The 20,819-nt window shown below is 39.1% G+C and overlaps 2 protein-coding genes across 4 annotated transcripts in view; one reads left to right on the top strand and one right to left on the bottom strand.

Annotated features, from left to right (window-relative positions):
• dock2 (dedicator of cytokinesis 2) overlaps positions 1-20,819 on the bottom strand; it is a 124,078-nt gene that overhangs the window by 35,779 nt on the left and 67,480 nt on the right. The gene's annotated exons all lie outside the window — the stretch shown is intronic.
• On the top strand, positions 9,235-19,939 carry insyn2b (inhibitory synaptic factor family member 2B; the record flags this gene model as incomplete). The annotated part of the gene is made up of 3 exons (XM_081383383.1): positions 9,235-10,610; positions 12,665-12,739; positions 19,771-19,939. The coding sequence occupies 3 exons, from the start codon at positions 9,235-9,237 to the stop codon at positions 19,937-19,939; spliced, it is 1,620 nt and encodes a 539-aa protein (XP_081239509.1).

The following is a 20,819-nucleotide window of genomic DNA, read 5'->3' as shown; positions in this document are numbered from 1 at the left end:
CACACACACACACACACACACACACTTAAGCACATGTAAAAGAGAAAGAAAGAAAGAAAGAAAGAAAGAAAGAAAGAAAGAAAGAAAGAAAGAAAGAAAGAAAGAAAGAAAGAAAGAAAGAAAGAAAGAAAGAAAGAAAGAAAGAAAGAAAGAAAGAAAGAAAGACTCAGAAAGACAGACACTCAGCAAGAGATAAACACCAGAGAGAGAGAGAGAAGGACGAAAGACAAGGAAACAAACAGACGGAGACTGAAAGAAAGAGAAGAGGAGACAAACGAGCCTAAAGACAGGAGACAGACAGGTGTTTAAGAGAGACGGCGCTGACCCTCTGAACGAGGTGAATCTCCAGACAGCTGTCAAGAAGATGTCCAGCTCATATTTCACCCCAGAATGAGAAGGAAGGAATAAGAAATGTCTGACATGAAGAAAATGAAGCCTATTTTAAAGGCCATTAAGAGTTTGACATTTTTATGACAATTAAATACCAAGTTAAATTATATTTCCCTCAAACTCTTATTATTACTGTAATGCACAGCAATCCCAATCCAATTCAGATTGTTAAATATTTAAAAGTCTTGAATGCTGTTCTTTTGAACTTTAACAGAATCCGTTTTTTGAACCATCAAAGAATCCTGAAAAAAAATTATCAGTTTCCACAAAAATATTAATCAGCATAACTGTTTTCAACATTGACAATAATAAAAATAATCATAAATGTTTCTTGAGCATCAAATCATCATATTAGAATGATTTCTGAAGGATCATGTGACACTGAAGACTGGAGTAATGATGCTGAAAATTCCGTTTTTATCACAGGAATAGCGATTTTAAATTGTAATAATATTTCACAATATTACTGTTTTTACCTTTCAAATAAATGCAGCCTTGGTGAGCAGAAGAGACTTCTTTCAAACACATTAAAAAATTTGACAGACCCCAAACTTCTGAACAATAACGCACAGACATAGTTTAATATTTTATTGTAGCAATAAAAAAAACTAATAAGAATCTGCACTGAAGTAATGTGGCCTGGACATGTTTTTTTTTTTGTGTGTGATTTACACAGAGAAGAGACTGAAATGAATCAGTGAATGAACGTGTGCTTGAGAAAACCTGCGTCATCCTCCAAAAGAGGTGAAGACACAAACATCAGCTCGTCTCTTGGGACGCTTGTGTCCTTCTGAAGGCAAATGCACATTCTCTCCCTTTTAAAAAAAGCTGTTTTCTTTTTAAGCTGATAAATCTTTTAAGCTACCCAGATACTCTCACAGATGCAAACACACACGCGTCTGATTGGTAAACACACTCGCTCCATCACACGACGAGTGAAAAATAAACACATGTTCGCCAGAGAGCACTGGAGCACATCTTCATGTGTTTTTGTTGGTTTACTACGGTTTGATAAGTCAAGTATAGCCATTACCATTAAAACAAACCTCTAGAACTCAGTATTAAAGTTTAGCGTGTGTCGTTCAGCAGCGTTTGTGCTCAACCACCCTGAACACCACTCAAAACAACCTAGAAATCCCCTAGCAACACCCTGGCAACCATCCCAAACACCCTGGAAACACCCTGTCAACCAATCAGAACAACCGTGCAACACTTTAACAATGTTCTAGCAACTCCCTGGAAACAACCCAGAAGGGTTGACAAGTAACAACCACCCAGAAAAACCTAGCAACCCTCTAACAATGTCATAGCAACTCCATTGCAACCACCCAGAACACCCTAGTAACGCCCTGGCTAGGGATGGGAATTGATAAGAATTTAACGATTCCGATTCCATTATCGATATTGCTTATCGATCCGATTCCTTATCGATTCTCTTATCGATTCTTATTGGGTGAGGGAATAAGTACAAATTTGTTTAATTTTCGCTTTAATATCTGATCAGAAGACACAGCACAGAGTATACACAAATTATGTGTAGCAACCTCAGAACAAACCTAAAAGTAGGTGAGCTACTTCTCAAAGTAAAGTCCAGGGACCTAGGGCAGTGTTTCTCAACCAGTATGCCATGCCACGCTAGTGTGTGCCTTGAAAGATTATCAAGAAGAGTGCCTTAGGATTAGGAAATTGATCATTTTCACATTCATTGGTCCGGACAAAAAAAATTAATAAAACTGCCATTTATGTGCCATAAAAACTAAAAACACAGACTGAACAGTTTAGGAAGAGCTTGTGCCTTTTGGAATATTAACAGTGCTCATGTGGATTAGGCTATTGAGTTACTAAAACAATCTTTGTCAAATAATACACAGGTTTTCATCACATTTTGAACGTTTTAGTTTCCATTTGTTTAATTTCAAGATCTGATGTGATGTGACTAATCCATTGTTGTTTTTACAGCTACAAAGCTGGGAGCACTAAATGATATTCAGTCACATTATACACTATTAAATAGTACCTGATATTATCATTGTCACACTTTGAGATTGTTGTTCCAGCGCGACGTCGCTGTAAAATAGGATCCGTTTCAAATAGGATCGTCGCGTGTCGCGGCTGGTTAAACTTCATTAACATGGAAATTAACATGGAAAATGATACTTTTTATCGCGTGTCGCGCCATATGTAGTTAGGACGCGGTCAGAGCGCTTCTGCCTCGATGCCATGTTTGCTCAATGCTCATAGTGTTTGCTACGTTCTGAACCAAAACAACGCAGCACGTGTGTGACGTCGTGTCACATTTGAACGCGCGGAACCGATAAGCGGAATCGTTAAGCAGGCATGCTAACGGTTCCAAGGAATCGATTCACTGGGCACCGGTTCTGAAGAAGAACCGGTTCTCGGTTCCCATCCCTAGCCCTGGCCACCACCCAGAACAAACAACCCTCTAACAATGACTTATCAACTCCCTGGTAACCACCCAGAACACCCTAGTAACGCCCCGGCCACCACCCAGAACAAGCAACCCTCTAACAATGACTTATCAACTCCCTGGTAACCACCCAGAACACCCTAGTAACGCCCTGGCTACCACCTAGAACAAGCAACCCTCTAACAATGACTTATCAACTCCCTGGTAACCACCCAGAACACCCTAGTAACGCCCTGGCTACCACCTAGAACAAGCAACCCTCTAACAATGACTTATCAACTCCCTGGTAACCACCCAGAACACCCTAGTAACGCCCTGGCCACCACCCAGAACAAGCAACCCTCTAACAATGACTTATCAACTCCCTGGTAACCACCCAGAACACCCTAGTAACGCCCTGGCTACCACCTAGAACAAGCAACCCTCTAACAATGACTTATCAACTCCCTGGTAACCACCCAGAACACCCTAGTAACGCCCTGGCTACCACCTAGAACAAGCAACCCTCTAACAATGACTTATCAACTCCCTGGTAACCACCCAGAACACCCTAGTAACGCCCTGGCCACCACCCAGAACAAGCAACCCTCTAACAATGACTTATCAACTCCCTGGTAACCACCCAGAACACCCTAGTAACGCCCTGGCTACCACCTAGAACAAGCAACCCTCTAACAATGACTTATCAACTCCCTGGTAACCACCCAGAACACCCTAGCAACACCCAGGTCACCACCCAGAACACCCTAGCAACTCCCTGAAAACCACCCAGAACACCCTGGCAACAACCTGGTAGCCACCCAAAACAACCAAGTAACCCTCTAATGACGCCTTAGCAACTCCCTGCCAACCACCCAGTACACACTAGAAAACACAGTGCAACATGCTAAAATTATTATTATAATACTGTGTTTCTTTTAAATATTTAAAAGGGAGCTACAACAATACAATACTACAAGGTCCTGTGAAGGTATTGCCATGATAATGTTTAAGAAAAAACATTGTAATACTATGGTACTTTTGGGTATTAGTATTTAGTGAGTGCTTAGAGTAGTATATGCCAGTGTGCATTGAGAAAAATCACAGTGAGAGCCATTTCTCTCTCACACACACACACACACACACACACACACACACACACACACACACACACACACACACACACACACACACAATATATATATATATATATATGGAGCTGTGTGTATATAGTAACATTTCCAATGTTCTTCCATTAGGTTTGAGTGTGTGTGTGTGAGAGAGAGTTATGCGTGTAATGTAACTCCCGGCGTCTTCCTCTCTCAGTGAGTCTCAGAGGTGTTGTACACTTCGGCTGGTTAATATTGTATATCACAGCCCTAAACACACTCGCGAGTATCTCTCTTCGTAAAATCTCCCAGAGCTTTTGTTCAGTTTTATGCTCCTTATAACTGAAGCTCGAATTACATCATACCACTCTAAAGCCTGAACCTCCAGCCAAACCAATGAAACCATCACAAAAAGAAGATAAAAAGAGCAGATTTGATGTAATTGTTGTTATTAGAGTATTGGAAAAAGAGGCAGATTCCTTCAAATCTCATTAGATCCCACTGAAAGCAGTTAAAGGCTCCAGATAATGAACAGACTGTCTGCTGGGCTTCTGCGGTCTGAAATGAACACCTGCAAGCCATTTACTAATACAAATTCCTCTTTGTTGAGTAAATAAAAAGGAATTATCAAACAAGCTGACAGTTCAGTGACGCAATGTAAAAGAACATCATGCATACAGCTAGAGCTCAACACCTTCATGACTGTATTATATTATCCACTTGACATTTGCATTGATGTTACAGTAAATGCAAATTTTAACTTGGTTTAAGTGAATGCATTTTAACTAGGAAATGCTTGTTTGAAAGTTGTGAAAAAGGTTTAAAAAGCCTTGAAATTTGATGATTTAGAATAATAGAGAACGACAGAACAAACGATGGATGGATGAAAAGCACTCCTTTTCTCATAATGCATCATCATAATGCATGTAAAACTTTTAATTACAATACAGTAAAATCCTCTAACTGTCATTCCAATTCAACTTTCTAATGCAAAATTCATAATGCAAAATATGGTTTTATGTTTTTTGGTCAGTGTGTGTGTTATCAGGACGGTGTGGTGACGGGACACTGCGTCTGTGGCTCCTGAATATTGATCACCACACACAGAGATGCCAGAGTCTATTAGATAAGGGGTGTGTGTGTGTGTGTGTGTGTGTGTGTGTGTGTGTGTGTGTGTGTGTGTGTGTGTGTGTGTGTGTGTGTGTGTGTGTGTGTGTGTGTGTGTGTGTGTGTGTGTGTGTGTGTGTGTGTGTGTGTGTGTGTGAGAATGATGACACAAGAGAGGCTCAGAAAGACAAAATCAAAGTCAGGAGTAACGGAGTGTGAAAGAGAAGAGAGAGGAGGAGTATAGGGCTCGATCGGAGCTGATGAAGAGATCAACAGAGACTCTTACTGTGTGTGTGTGTGTGTGTGTGTGTGTGTGTGTGTGTGTGTGTGTGTGTGTGTGTGTGTGTGTGTGTGTGTGTGTTGGAGAATGGAGGGATGAAATTGGAACATCTAAGTGTATGCTGGTGAACCGTAGCGAAGATCAACAAGAGAGCTCAAGAATACAATACTGAGAGAGAGAGAGAGAGAGAGAGAGAGAGAGAGAGAGAGAGAGAGAGAGAGAGAGAGAGAGAGAGAGAGAGAGAGAGAGAGAGAGAGAGTGAGAGAGTGTGTGTGTGTGTGTGTGTGTGTGTGTGTGTGTGTGTGTGTGTGTGTGTGTGTGTGTGTGTGTGTGTGTGTGTGTGTGAAGACAAGGTGCCCTTACAGAAAAGCACTGTTGCAAAACCATAGTAATGTATCAGATAATATACACTCTAAAAACTTACAATATGGAGTATTAATTTTTTTTTTGGATGAAACATTTTTACACTTGAAATCATTGAGTAAAAGTTGGCATGAAACTGAAGTTGTGATAGTCTTTCCTTCTCTATTGTGTCGTATATCCGAGTGAAACGCTTCTGGAACAAGGACAAATGTGGGCGGGGCTTGATTTTGTCTGTGTGGAATTGATTGGATGGCTGTGGTTTGCTGTTGGTGGATCTCATGTGAGTGACAGGTTGCCCCGCCCACATCATCAGAGAAGAGAAGAGATGCTGCGAGAGGAACTTATTCTGATTCAAGATTACCAGGAACATGAATTTAAAAAAAAATTATGATGTGCACGGATTAATCATTTATAATAAACACTGCAATATTTATCACTAAGCTCCTATATTCATTTAGTGTAAAACCACACAAAATAAAACTATTTCAACATTTATGCATTTAACACTTGCAGTTCATATCAAAGCATGATGGGAAAATCAGATTTCCTTGTTATTGTTATTAATTGTTATTTTGTGTCCAACTTACTAAATTTCTAAAGTTGTTGTTAAAGATGAACAATACTGATATGCAATAAGTAACAATTGTAGTTCTTGAGACTGATTAGAATAATTTCTCAATTGATTAAAATGTAACAAACTTTTAAGAATATTTTAAAAATATATATGATTTATTAGTCTAATACTAATTGATTTTTGTTAAAAAACTTAAAGAATGATGTACATTTTAAATAAAAATAACTAAGGTAGCATAGTTATTAATTATTGTGATATTTACAAACCCACTTAATATTTTTAGAGTGTACTATGACACGGAATTATTATAATATTTAAATGTCAAAAAACATGGTAATATCATGTTATAACATATGGTATATGGAACTCTTTGTTTGTTGTAGTTAATGAATGCAAAAGCACATCATTGTATTACCACAGCACTGTAAGCTGATCCATTTCAAGGTCGAAATGTGTCAAATCCACCAGATCGATGAATCTAAATTCTTCCAAACACACCACAGAGCAAACAGCCGTCCTGAAACACACACTCCCTCTCCGGAGGATTCAGAGACACACACATCAAAGACGAGAGGAGGAGATTTGGCTTCGGATGTCTTTTCCAGTTTGTTCAAATTAAAGTAATCCTAATGAACGTAAGTGCTGGCCGTTCATAAGAACTGCAAATATTCAGTCAAATATTCCAGACTCTCCTAATTGAACACACACACACACACACACACACACACACACACACACAGACAACTTGTTCCTCATTAGGCCCGTTGTGTGTGTGTGCATGAAATAAGTGAGTAGTGTTGTTTGATAATATAAATCTGTTAGAGGCTAATGGGGGTCATTAGCATTTTCAAGCAACTAAATCACACACTAACACAAACACACACACACACACACACACACACACACACACACTAACACGCACACAAACAAATACACGCACACGCACACACACAAACACACAAACACAAACACTAACACACGCACACACTAACCACCCCCCCCCCACACACACACACACACACTTTACACACACTCAAACACGCACATACTAACACACACTCACGCACACACACACTAACACGTGCACACACACACACACACACACACACACACACACACACACACACACACACACACAAACAAACGCACACACACGTGCACACACACACACACACACACACACACACACACACACATCACACACACCACACTTCCTCTAACACACACACACACACTCACACGCATTAACACAAACTATCTCTCTCTCTCTCTCTCACACACACACACACACACTCTCTCACACACACACAGTGTTTGGGTCAGAGGCAGCTTTGAGTCGGTCTCATAAAAGAAAAGAAGCTTAACAGAAAACAAGATATGAACTACAAGACAGAGAGCTTATCAAAGAGCAGAAGAGAGGAGGGCGAACACACTCCCATCTTAATGTTCACGGAAGCAGGAACACACTTAAGAGGAGGAGGAGATTACAGAGGAATAAAGTGATAATAATAGGCCCTTCAGGAAGAGAAGCAGAGAGAGAGAGAGAGAGAGAGAGAGAGAGAGAGAGAGAGAGAGAGAGAGAGAGAGAGAGAGAGAGAGAGAGAGAGAGAGAGAGAGACTTTAATCAGCTGGATGTGACATATGGGGGATTTTGTTAACCCTCATTAATATTCGTAATAGTCGTGTTGGGGTTATTGGAGTCTCTGAGCATAAGACGGACGTGAACTTTAAGAGCGTCTCTCTGGTTTCTCCACTTGACTAGCATTCTCGATTACACAAACACACACACACACACAGTGTACTCCCCAGTGTTGGGGAGTAACTGACTAAAAGTTGTGGCGCTACTAACTTTTCAGAAGTTAGAAAAGATCAGATTTTCAAGTAACAAGCTACTCCTTCCATCAAGTATCAAAACAATCTATGTATTTTTTGTCACGTGTTGTGCTTTAGAGTCAGGTGAACTCAGGCAATAATTATGGGAGGACAAAATCAATATAGATTTTCATAAATATGTATAAATAAATAAATGCAAATCATACATTTTTTAATACATTACTAAATAAAATAAATCTATAACTTTATGAAATGCATAAATTCATGAACTATATGAATCATTATATGGATCATTTATTGATCACTTGCATTTGTTTATTTCTTTCTTGATTTTTAATTTTGCAGGTTTCATTGCAAAGCTCGATTCATTTTAGTGAACTGATTTCCAAAATCAATTAGCGGATTCATTTTGTGTTACTTTTCATTACACAATAGCTGTTTTAAACTCAAATATACACATTGCATTTGCTGATTCAATACCGTTAAAAGATGCACTCAGTAATATTTAGCTTATGTTGCACTGGCCCATATGACACTGAAACTACATGGGAGCAGCTCCACACACAATCTCAATTTTCCTGTTACCAATGCAATTGAAAAAATAAATTATTCACAGTTAGCCATGATTTATTTATTTTGTGAGCAAAAGAGTCTGAGATGAAGTGAACAGTGCTATAGTTTCCTCGATTTCTTGAAATCCTTTTGCCAAGCTACAGTATGTCTCGTTCGTGTAAAACTTTTTAATGAGAGTAAAACTGCTGAGTGCACCTTTAACATCATCAACCTAACTGAGATGCTCATTGTTTTTGCGGGATAAAGACTACTCAGAATAAAAAATGCTATCATTAAACAGCTTCTTTTTGTCAGTGCAGCTCCAAAGTGTCTACTTGAGACTCTACAGCACATGCACATTCATTCTGATGTCGTTTACACACTTATTCTTTTTCTTTAAACAGGTAAACAAGACAAAAGCAGACTATGGATTCGCAGGAAGATTGGTGAGCAGGATCTGATCTGAAAACGGATTCCTGACCGATGCGAACACCGTGGAATACCATTTCCCAAAAACACGCAGTGGAATAATAACCTTTGTTTTAGATGGTATGCTTAGAAACGAAGGCCACACCCCCTTCGGCTCCTCCTCAGGGGGCTGAGCCAATCAGCAGAGGTCATGGGCCGACGGGCGGCTGATGCGTCCAATGCGGTGCCAGCGCTGGAAGTGCCTCTCGCTGGTGGGCGGGCCATGCTGTCTCAGAAATGGGGTCCTCTGTGCAGTGTTGGCGTCCAAACCTCACCGGGCCTCCGTTCGCTTCCGTCATTAAAGAGAAGGACGCAAACGGTCAATGGACCGACTGCAGAAACCATGTCGCTGGACCGGATGAGGCGTTGTGAGGTCAACGGCAGGCATGTCGTCAAAGCGGCTTCCAGGAACGGACCGGACCGGGCGTCCCAGGAGAGCGAGGTGTACTGTCAAATCAAAGTCAATCCAAACCAATCAGGGCTGAGAGGGAGTTTAAAACGAACCCCTCGGTATGTTAACGGCAGTGTCGTTGCACCCGAGGTGGTGGGCGGAGTTTGTAGCGAGGGGGCGGAGTCAGAAGAAGCGAGGCGGCAGAGTCAAACAATGACGCGTGATTGTAGGCGGGGTCAATCATTGAGAGGGGAATCGTCCAGGCCGTCATTGCACTGCGGAAACATCGGCTCGTATGCCACGCCCCCTCGACCGTGCCGGATTATGACATCATCGCCCAAACTGTGCATGAGTTGTGGGCGGCGACAGTCTCAAGCCCCGCCCTGCATGGCGGCCGCTTGTCGCAAACGAGCCGCTAGTCAGGTTCAAGCGAGCATGACGCTTCCGACGCCGCCGAGGAAATGCTCTTCACCTCGGCTGCAGAAACAAAACTCCACGGTGGCACAACCAACGTACGCACAAATTCCCAATCACACACCGGACACGCAGAATGAGACAACGTGCTCCACCCCCTCGCAACACAACAAAAAAGACACACTCGCAAAAACAGAGGCGTTGACGCAGTCTGAGAAACCTAAAAACGACTTGACGACGCACAAAACGCAACACACACAAACACGAGTCACACACACAACTAAAACCGAATCAACCACACAACAAGCATTGCAAAAGACTAAGGACAAGTGTGCGACCACGCAAACACACACACCCGTATCCGCCACGTCTAAACCGATTGGCTGTGAGTCAAAAGCCACGCCCACTCTTCCACCCAAGAAAGGCTCACAGTTACAGGTCAAATCTAAGCCGGCACCTCCAGAGTTTCTGATTGGCTCAAGGGCGGAACCTAAACCACAAACTCCGCCCCCTCCCTCAGAACCTAAACCTGAGACAGAAGCAGACTCTAAGGACACCAAACCACCTCCAAAAGATGAGGTCCCACAATGCAACGGTGCACCCGGTGTTCTACACGGACTCCTGCATAATGTAGAGGAAAACCTGCTGTATAATCAGGAAAAGATCAAAGTTCTTCTCAATGTCATCCAGGATCTGGAGAGAAACAAGGCAATGAGTGAAGGGTGAGTGAGAGCGAGAGATTAAGGCTTTGGAGTTCATGCAAGCGTGTTTGATTTGTGATTCTGCACTTCCATCATCCCATAACTCCCCTGGTGACTGATGTATCCTGAGGCAACACCTCGGGAATCTCTATCATCAATGGAACATCGTCCCGCTACCTTTCACAAACTCTCTCTCTCACACACACATATCTGATGTCTTATTTTCTGTCACATCTTCACCATTTACACTCTCTCTTAATCTCTTAAAAGTTTCTCTCCTTTTTTATCCTCCATCCACACACACACACACACACACACACACACACACACACACACACACACACACAGTTCCGTCAGAACTCTGCTCTGATTAAAAGCTCAGATGTGTCAGAATCGATCAGGAAAAGTGACTGTGTTATATGCTTTAAAGTGTCCATATTCATTACATATTCAAGGACATTCAATAGAGGTCTGTATTCCTGTGGGATTCCAGCTAGCCTTGGTTTTATTTGTTGTGATGCAGGACTAAATTTCTGAGTTGCAGAAAAACTCAGTATGCAGTCTCGATTTCATGTGGTGTTGCATTCCAGCATATATATATGAAGAGTTCAGATGCCATGTTAAGTGCCATCTGAAATTTTCTTCTAGAATGACAGTTTTTATCAAGCTCGTATATTTAAGTTCAGTAATTTCACTTAAATGGCAATGAAAATGACCTATTAATTGTCATTTAAGTGAAATGACTGAACTTAAAGGTAGGGTAGGTAGGATTTTTATAAAAAACTTTTTTTTCAAATTTGTTTAAACTGTCTTTATATACCAATACATAATTAAAATGTAAGTGCTCTGAAAAAGAGAGTATAAAAATCGAGTGACTGTAGACCTTTTAATCTGCAATAAACACAGCTCATTATTTCCATTCGGGACGAAACAATTGATTGGTTTGGGCGACTGTCACTCACTCTCGCAACCATGGCTACCACCCCTGTTGCTAGATCTGCCCATATGCGCGCGCACCCGTTTGATTTGAGAGGCGCGGAACCTACAAAGAGTAAAATTATGGCAGAGAAAGAGCATTCAAAATTCAAAGCACCTGCATATGCAATCAGCGAAGGCAAACAAGGCAAAAACTGCTTCCTCGGACCCTGGTTGCCCGCACTCTTGAACGACCTCCTCTGCTTCGCCCTCGACCGATGCGATGCGGTACTTGTCTCCGGAGTGTAGTCCTCATCAGGGTCAACAATGCTTTCATCATGGAAACTCTCACATGCAAAACACTGTAGGCTATATGTTATGAATCTTACACGAAATTCACCTTCATCACAGTGTAACTGATGGTAATGGAAAAACGTGTATCAATGCAACCTGTTTTTAGCTTTGCCTTATAAATATAGCTCGTTACCGAATCAAACAAAGTATATTTTAAACTTTACCAGTATCGATATGCTAGCTTGATAGTGAGTACTAAAAGAAATCTTATGCTTATATTCATAGTGATAAAGTTAGGTATTTTATTACATGTGATTCTGACATGTGACTGCATGCACTGCGCTCCTTCCTCTCACTCGTCTCAGGTAAATAAATGCGCCGTCTTCCAGCTGAGCCTGAGCGTTTGGCGTCGCGCGTTCATGTGTTTTGGGGGCGTGGCTTTGGAAGGAGCTCAGAAGGGAGGGGGTGGAGTGAATGGAAATAATGAGCTGTGTTTACAACAGTCGTGAGAGGTCTACAGACACTCGATTTTTAGACTCTCTTTTTCAGAGTACTTACATTTTAATTATGTATTGGTATATAAAGACAGTTTAAACAAATTTGGAATGTGTTTTTTTTGGGGGGGAAATCCTACCTACCCTGCCTATAAATATACGAGCTTGATAAAAATGATCATTCTAGAAGAAAATTTCAGATGGCACTTAGAGGCTTTTGCACCTGAACTCTTCATATATATATATATATATATAAAATATATATATAGGATGGAAAAGACCTCTAATTCAATGTTCTGTGAGTGTGCATCACATGCTCAAAACGTGTGTGTGTGTGAATGTGCAGGTCTTCAGACTTTCTTGTTTTTTCAGGCGTTGTTCATACAGAACTGGTCAGGACATCAACAACTGCTCAACCTGCCAGAAAACAGCCTGCATTATATACAGGTAAACACAACCGTTAACAGCCCACGTATGTCTATCATGTCCGTCCTTTACAATTAAACAGGCTGATTTCGCTAATGTACTATATTTAAATGACCTCTGTTGTGACTGGCTACTCTTCACATTAACAATGCAAAGTGACGCAATGTTCAAACATGAAAGCACATTCACTGCATGACTTTTTTCAACATCAAAGCCTTTCACACAAGTCAAAGCATCAACTCATTTTTAATTTTAGGGTTTAATTTTTGCTATTAAGTTGGTTAGAGGCTGACAAACACTCACGTCAACACATTACTTTTCAGACTTTCAGCAACAGAGCTCAACACTATCATACCTGAATAGAGCAGAACGCAGGGGTCTATTTTTAACTTGCAAAGTCATGTTAAAAAATGCAGCGCTAAAGAGATGCAAGGCAACATCTTAGACATCCGTCTGATGCATATGCACATACTCAGATCAACAATTAAAAAATGTGTCTAGAATTTGCTCCATCAAAGGGAGTTTTCTGATGTGAATGTCAACTTTATTAACACTGAAAATCCTGACGTATAAAATATAGGCAGAAAAATCGAACTTTTTGAAATGGAACCGTTTATTGAATCCTAAAATTCAAAATCTTAAAAAAGTTTGCATATGTGTGTTTTTTTTTTTAGATGATCATATTTCATGTCTGTTTTTTTTTTGTATAGGCTTTTCTGGTTCGTAGAATATGTTATAAGTAAATATGAACTAGAGTAGAGGGAAAAAAAACTAAATTTTATTCAGAGACCCAGCGTGAATAGAATTATACAATTTCTGTCTTCGCTCTATATCTCTCAATAATATGTCTTAAGATGAGTAAGATGATATTTAAACGCTTAGTTTTATGATCAAAGCAATCTAGTTTTAAAACATATAATGCAATGCAATACAATGATGACTAAGAGATGAACCTGATATTTGAAACTCCCATTTTAACATGATTTTTCTAAAAAAATAAAATAAAAACAGAAAAGGATGTATGATTATCAAGTTAACAAAAGTTCAGTATCAGTATTGAAATATCACTAACAATATATAAGTTATTAATTTATAAAAATCTAAATTTCACAGGAAAAAAGACGAGCTGAAGCAGGGCTTTTGTACAATTATACTTAAAGGCCTTTACTTGCTAAAAAAGTATAAACTATCAAGCAGACAACAGAAGGATTTGTGCTAGAAGTTAAACATTTAGATGCCTTTGAAATCTGCCTATTAAATATGATACAGTAGGTTTTACAGGGTTAAAACTCTTTAGAGAAAAAAATAAATAAATCCTATGACCCATTTAAAATATTATAAATCGTGCACAGAGCCACATCTGAGTTATGTGTCATCTTGGGGGCAGGAACAGACAGAAATGCACCAGGAGACCATGAGGATGATTTAAGAGTTGCATCAATATCCTACAGCAGATCAAAACATCCGACGGCCACCAGAAACACACGAGCATCTCCTCCATGAAGAACAAACAGATTGTATTAGTCCTAATTAGTGCAGCTGGCTAAATCAAGCATTATTATTACTATTTATCATAGTTAGGGGTGCACTTTCTTCAAAAAAAAAGTACAAATCTTTAAGTAGTTAAATAGATGTGTGTGTAATTTCTGTAGGTGTGTAATGAAGCCCTGGGGGATGGAAGCACACACACAATCACACACACGTATCAAAGTCAGAAAAAAACTCTGAACCTAGAGATATCCCTCCTGTGTCACAATCACACACACACACACACACACACACACACACACACACACACACACACACACACACACACACGTACTGGCCGTGTATGAAATTCCCTCTGCTCTTTTATCTCCCATCCTCTTTTTTCTGTTGGGATAAACAGGATCATTATTCCCGCACTATGAAGAACTAATCGCACACTAATGCATGTTTCCAGCACTCATACCGCGGTAAAGCCTCGGGAATCAATTAAGAGAGATGGATTTCCTATTGAAGTGTAATCTCATGACAATACAGCATGAGAAAAGCCAAGAACACACTACACACACACACACACACACTATTGAGCTGCTTTGTCTACATAGCATCCTAACTAAAGTGACTGATATGGAGCGCCCTACATAGGTAGCAACTGTATAGACTTAGCACAGTAAACTTGATAAAAGTTCTTTAATTCATTCATTCATTGATTAATTCTTTCATTTGTTCATGCATTCATTCACTTGTTGTTCACGCATGCATTCATTCCTGAATGCACTCATTTGTTCATGCATTCACTCATTACTTTGTCCATTCATTTACTCATTCTTTCATTTGTGCATTTATTTGTTCATTCATTCATTCGATTATGCATGTGTTTATTCATGCATTAATTCATTAATGCATGTATTTGTTTATGCATTCATTCATTAATTCATTTATGCATGTATTTGTTTATGGATTCATTCATTAATTCATTAATGCATTTCTTTATTTATGCATTCATTCATTAATCCATGTATTTATTTATGCATTCATTCATTAGTACATTTATGCATGTATTTGTTTATGCATTCATTCATTCATGCATTCATTTGTTCATTCATTCATTAATTTAACTTTTATCCCACCAGGAGAAACTAGTTTTGTGGCAAAGGTGTCAAGACACAAAACTAACAAATTTACAATAAAATCACTCAACAATAACATGAAATAACACTGTACACTGTAAAAAGTGAATAGTTGGATCAACTTAAAAAAATTACTTCACGTTTTTCACGATAATTTAGGTTTAGAAAACTTAATTTATTTAGGTGTTACCAATTGAGGTAATTTTTTTAAGTTGATCCAACTATTCACTTTTTACAGCGTATGTAAGGCAAGTCAGTTCACTCATTGGCCATGTTGTCCACAGATAAAGCACAGATGTAGCTGCTATCTGTCTCAGTGGGGACAGGCCGATATCCACAACTGTTAGTCAAGATTATGCTTCAATAACATTCAAATTATCACTAAAGTCTGGCAACAATAGTAAAGTTTTGCTTCTTCAAGTCTTCATCCATCAGTGCTTATTTTCCCAGAAGAGAAAGACTGTATATTTTGAATGTGTATATCTGCTTAAAGTGAACTTTTGTCAACTTTTTATGAGTACACTAGCATATAGATGAGCTCAAAGTAATAGAAATTGACAAAAAAAAAAAAAAAAAAACACTGGATTTTAAGGTGTCTTTAAGAATCCAGACCAAGCAACATCTGACCCAAAAAAATGAGTGCAAAATTCCTCTGGGTTTGCACTCATGCAAGCTGTGTGATTTATAGCGCTAGATATCCTTTGACTCATGATTTCTGGAAGATAATATTGATGATTAAGATTTTTTTCCCCATTTGAAAGTGCAGACTCCAGCTTTGAGCTTTCTGACTGGATGAACTCTTTTCCCTCAAAAGATCTGTTCATCACAAATTCTGCTTTCATAATTCTTTATCTCTCACTGTCTTCCCTTTTCTCTCTGTCTTTGTGCCTTCGTTCTCTAGGGACGCAGGAGAGTTGAGATAGGTTTGGTTAAAGTGCTCCTTCAAATACAGAAATGTGCACTCCTCTGAAGTCAAACATTTCCTCAGCCCATGCAAACCTCAGGTGGTTGCTCAGCTACTAGCCCGAGTTAAAACGTCTCTGTGATCCTCTCTATGAATCATTCATGTCTTTAGCACAAACGTTATGTGACAAAGTTTATAATTTAGGGCTAAAGGTCTCTCTAAACCACGAACACAGAGTCTGAACAATAACAATAGTAATGCAAACAGTACTGATGACAAAAAAAGCATGATCAATTGCACTGGAAAAAAAAAACTCCGTGAAGATGAATTTGCACGGTGCAACAATCATATACATGTAAATGTGTCATCTGGATATGCAAATCAGAGACATCACCTAGCAATTTCCTCTGACAAATGACGCCCTCTGAAATGACAGCAACACTGAAAAACAGATTTACAGCCGGCAAAAACTATCGGGTTTCAAATGCAATACAGAAATAACTAGATTTGCATTTCCTGAAGAAAACAAGCGCCTGCACGATGGCAAAAGGAAACTTTGAGATTTAGGCTTTAGTTCTGCGTGTGAAATGTTGCATAACAAATGTTTCGCTGCTATTGTGCTCTTTTTCAAAGTCTTGATGCTGTTTTTGAGCTCTACTAGAACAGGTTTTCATGCTTGAATGTTTAAAACACATTATTTTCCTCATATTCTCCATTTTTGCAGCTCGTCTCTTCCCCATCTGTCAGAACCGCTCTGTTTAGTTCCTGTCTCTATGAAGCCCCTCCTTCTGAAAAGCACACTGTGCTCTGATTGGTCGGCTGGAGCAGTGTGTTGTGATTGGTAGAGCGCTTCCAGTGTGTTTGGGAAATGTCCCGCCCCTTACCATAACCGCCAGTTTAACACACTACTAACTCAACCAGGCCCCGCCCCTTTATTCTGCGCATTAATTATTATAATGAGGAATATTGTGACGTGTTCGTTCCCGGAAGAAACTCAAGACTACAATGGAGGCGTTTCAGAAGTTCAGAAACACTGACACTGATATAGAGAAGAACTTTGTAACTTTGCAGCAACATTACACACTAAAGAAAGAAAAACAGTTAAAAAGTATATTAGCCTATTTATTATAGCATCAATAAACATCACATACAGTCTCTGCAGTATAAAATACTGCTAGAGGTGGTTAAAAAGATGCAATAAAGGCAAAACCAATCATCACAATTCAGTTTGCAAAAAAAAAAAAAAAAAAATTGTAAGAAAGGAGGACAATTGCAATTCAATGTGCAAATAATGCAATGATTTATAAAGGAAATGCAACAGCACAATCGCTGTGGGATGGGTGTATTTCCCATACAGAGTTCTCTATAGGCTTTACAGGCTATAGCTGTTGTTCAGCATGCTTCATTTATCTCCGTCCCTCATTATGGGCTTTGTTAACCTTCAATACATTCTCTGTCAGTCTGTATTATTCTCTCATCTTTTTACCTATCGTTTTTTGCTCATCACGTCCCTTCTTTTCTCGCTTTCTCTCAACTCACTTAGTTGCCGGGAAATTGCAGGCAGGACTGTGGCTATACTGTAAATAGAGGCCATAACCCCTCACACACACACACACACACACACACACACACACACACACACACACACACACACACCCTCCTCGTAAAGTTAGATTGCAGTCAGATAAAATGGCCGCTGTGTGTTTGACGCTGTTGTGATAATAGTTTGTGTCAGCAGCCTTGACTACAAAAGTATGTTTCATTCATTTCTACTTCAGAATTTAAAAAAAACCTCATTGTAAAGAGTTTTAATCCTTGACCCGAAACAACCAGCTCCGAGATGCACACAAAAAAACAAAAACAAAAACAGCCCAAAATTGCAAAGACGACAACAGCACAAGAAGAACTTCGAATGACACAATCCAATCAATAACTACGGCACAATATTGGCTTAATTATAATTGATTATACATTTTAAAACAATATATCTGAAGTTTAATGCAAATTATTTAGGTATGTACAAGTATTCACAACCATTTAAGGTCAAATTAAAGTTTGAAATCAGCAAGATTTTTCTTTTGTTTGTTTGTTCTTGAAATCAATTAATACATTTATTCAGAAAGGATGCATTAAATCGATCAAAAATTACAGTAGGGTAATTTATAATGTTACAAAAGATTTCTATTTCAAACTAATTATGTTTGTTTTGAACTTTATATTCATCAAAGAATCCTGTTTTCCACAAGTAATAATATTCAAATCATCATATTATAATGGTTTCTGAAGGATCATGTGACACTGAAGACTGGAGTAATGATGCTGAAAATTCAGCTTTGATTACAGGAATAAATTACACTTTACTATATATTCGTGTTAAATTGTAATAATATTTAACAATATTACTGTTTTTACTGTATTTTTGGTCAAATAAATGTAGTTTTGGTGGGCAGAAGATCTTACTGACCCCAGACTTTTGAATGGTAGTGTATAAGCATTTCTATATATACATTTATACCTACATTTTCATTGTACCAGCGACTTCTTTGATTGGTGGATCTGGATTTGGCTATTAAACATGCAAAGCTGCAATCACTTAACTTCAGAGCTCACAGTGTTTCTTGAAAGGTTTATACATTATCATTAAAAATCAATCTCTCTATGGAAAAAAAATGAATATGATTTTTACATCCTGAACACGGCTGCTGCGCTGTGAAACTTGTAAGAAAGTGAGATGAATGACGGACTGAGAAACACAAAAAGAGAGAGAGAGAGAGAGAGAGAGAGATTGAAGAATTTTCTCTGTAGGTCTGTCTTCAGTTTTGTTTGTTATTTTGACATGTCATATTGTCTTAATGTTCATTTTTGTGTCATGACAAACGATCCGTCATAACCAATGATGAAAAGCGGTTTCTTTTCTCTCTTTCATCAATCACACTCTTTTATCACAAAAAAAAATCCCTCGCACTTTTAATGTATCCTATGTATTTGCAACAAACAGAAATTATTATAATCTTAACAACTTTTTATTCTCAGTGCATTTAACTTCTGTAATACAGATTTTTGAGTTGGAAATAATGTGATGTGATATGACTGGAATGTGAGAAATAATTTAGTTTTTCTCAGTCCACACAGCAAAAGTTGTTTCGGTGCTTACAAACAAATTACATTTGGAAGGGGAAAAAAACCAAGACAAATATTTATTTTCTTTACAATAACATGCACAGATGAATCATTCACAATAAGAATGAAAACATCAAAACTATATTAATTTAACAGATAACAATAAAGGTTTCTGGTCTTTTTTGTGAACGATTCAATAGCGCATGTTTTTCCAAAGTGAAAAAAAAAAAGTTAGTCTTTTTGATTTAGAAATTTGCTGTATAAATTTTCCAATTTTTTCTTTGTTGAATATCCCATTTAAAATTCCAGTAATCAATAAAGATAAAGTTGAATGTAATGGTCGCATCTCTCATTGCAGAATTCATTTTTATTTTTATATTCCATTTAATCATATCTATTTCATGTCTTTTTAGTGTGGAGCACGACTTCCGTGTGCAGGAGGGCCGATTTCAAAACATCCTGGAAGAACTGGATGAAAAGGAGTACGATGTCCCCGCCCCGATCCCAAAACCTGCCCACATACGACCGCGAACCAAGAGCCGTGTCAAGAAACTGCGAAAGAAGTGTTTCTGGTGGCTGTAGAAAACCATCACATGATGGTTATGATGCCGCAAACCAAACGCTTGTGGACGTACGGGTTTCATAATTCAGTCTAGCTTCCAAAAACAACTTTATGACGTGGAGAAAAAAATGTTAAATACATGGCTCTTACTGATCGGATTATTCTTTGATACAATTGTTACAGTGTGAGGAACTTGACTGGACCAAAAGCTCATCTGACATCCTGAAAACTTGAGGACAATTTAGAACCCAAGGAGACCCACAAGACCTCGCGTCTAACCAGTCAATAAATCCCCTTCACAGTGTCTGACAGAGCCGGAACGCAGTCGATATCCCTCTTTACCCTGATGGACTGATGGAGATTCTCCGTCTCATCTCCTCGTCACCGTTCTCTGACCTTTGTGTGCAGATGGCTTTCGTCCCCGACTAATGAATGTCTAAAGCTCTGTTCCCAAACCTAGTCATCTGCCTACCTACACAGCATTTTAAATAACCGGCGGTTGAGCTCCAGACACCAAGGCCGTCTTATGAGATGCTTTCTGCGATTGCCTTTTCCATCAAGGATATGTGCATCTCGACAAGAGAAAGCATCCGACTGACACCAGCTTAATGAAATGCTCTATTGGAACCAATCAGTCACGTACGAGGCTCTACTTCAGTTAGAATGCTGCCATGGCGACAGCGGGTTTCGGAACAGAGTTTGAATGTTTCAAATGTTTCAAATGCTGAAGTTCAGAATTCCAAAAGTTCTAAAATACGCTCTATGCACGAACGCTGCTGACTAGGGGTGTCGAAATTAATCGTTTCTACAATGCATCGCGATGCAGACGAGGGCGATTCGGTATCGGTTCAGTAATAGACCATAACCGATTATAATGTGCTGACGCTTTTCTGACGTCAT

The sequence above is a fragment of the Scardinius erythrophthalmus genome, assembly GCF_964197995.2.
Source record: "Scardinius erythrophthalmus genome assembly, chromosome: 13".
NCBI classification, from domain to species: domain Eukaryota; kingdom Metazoa; phylum Chordata; class Actinopteri; order Cypriniformes; family Leuciscidae; genus Scardinius; species Scardinius erythrophthalmus.
This window is presented reverse-complemented; position numbering and strand designations above follow the sequence as displayed.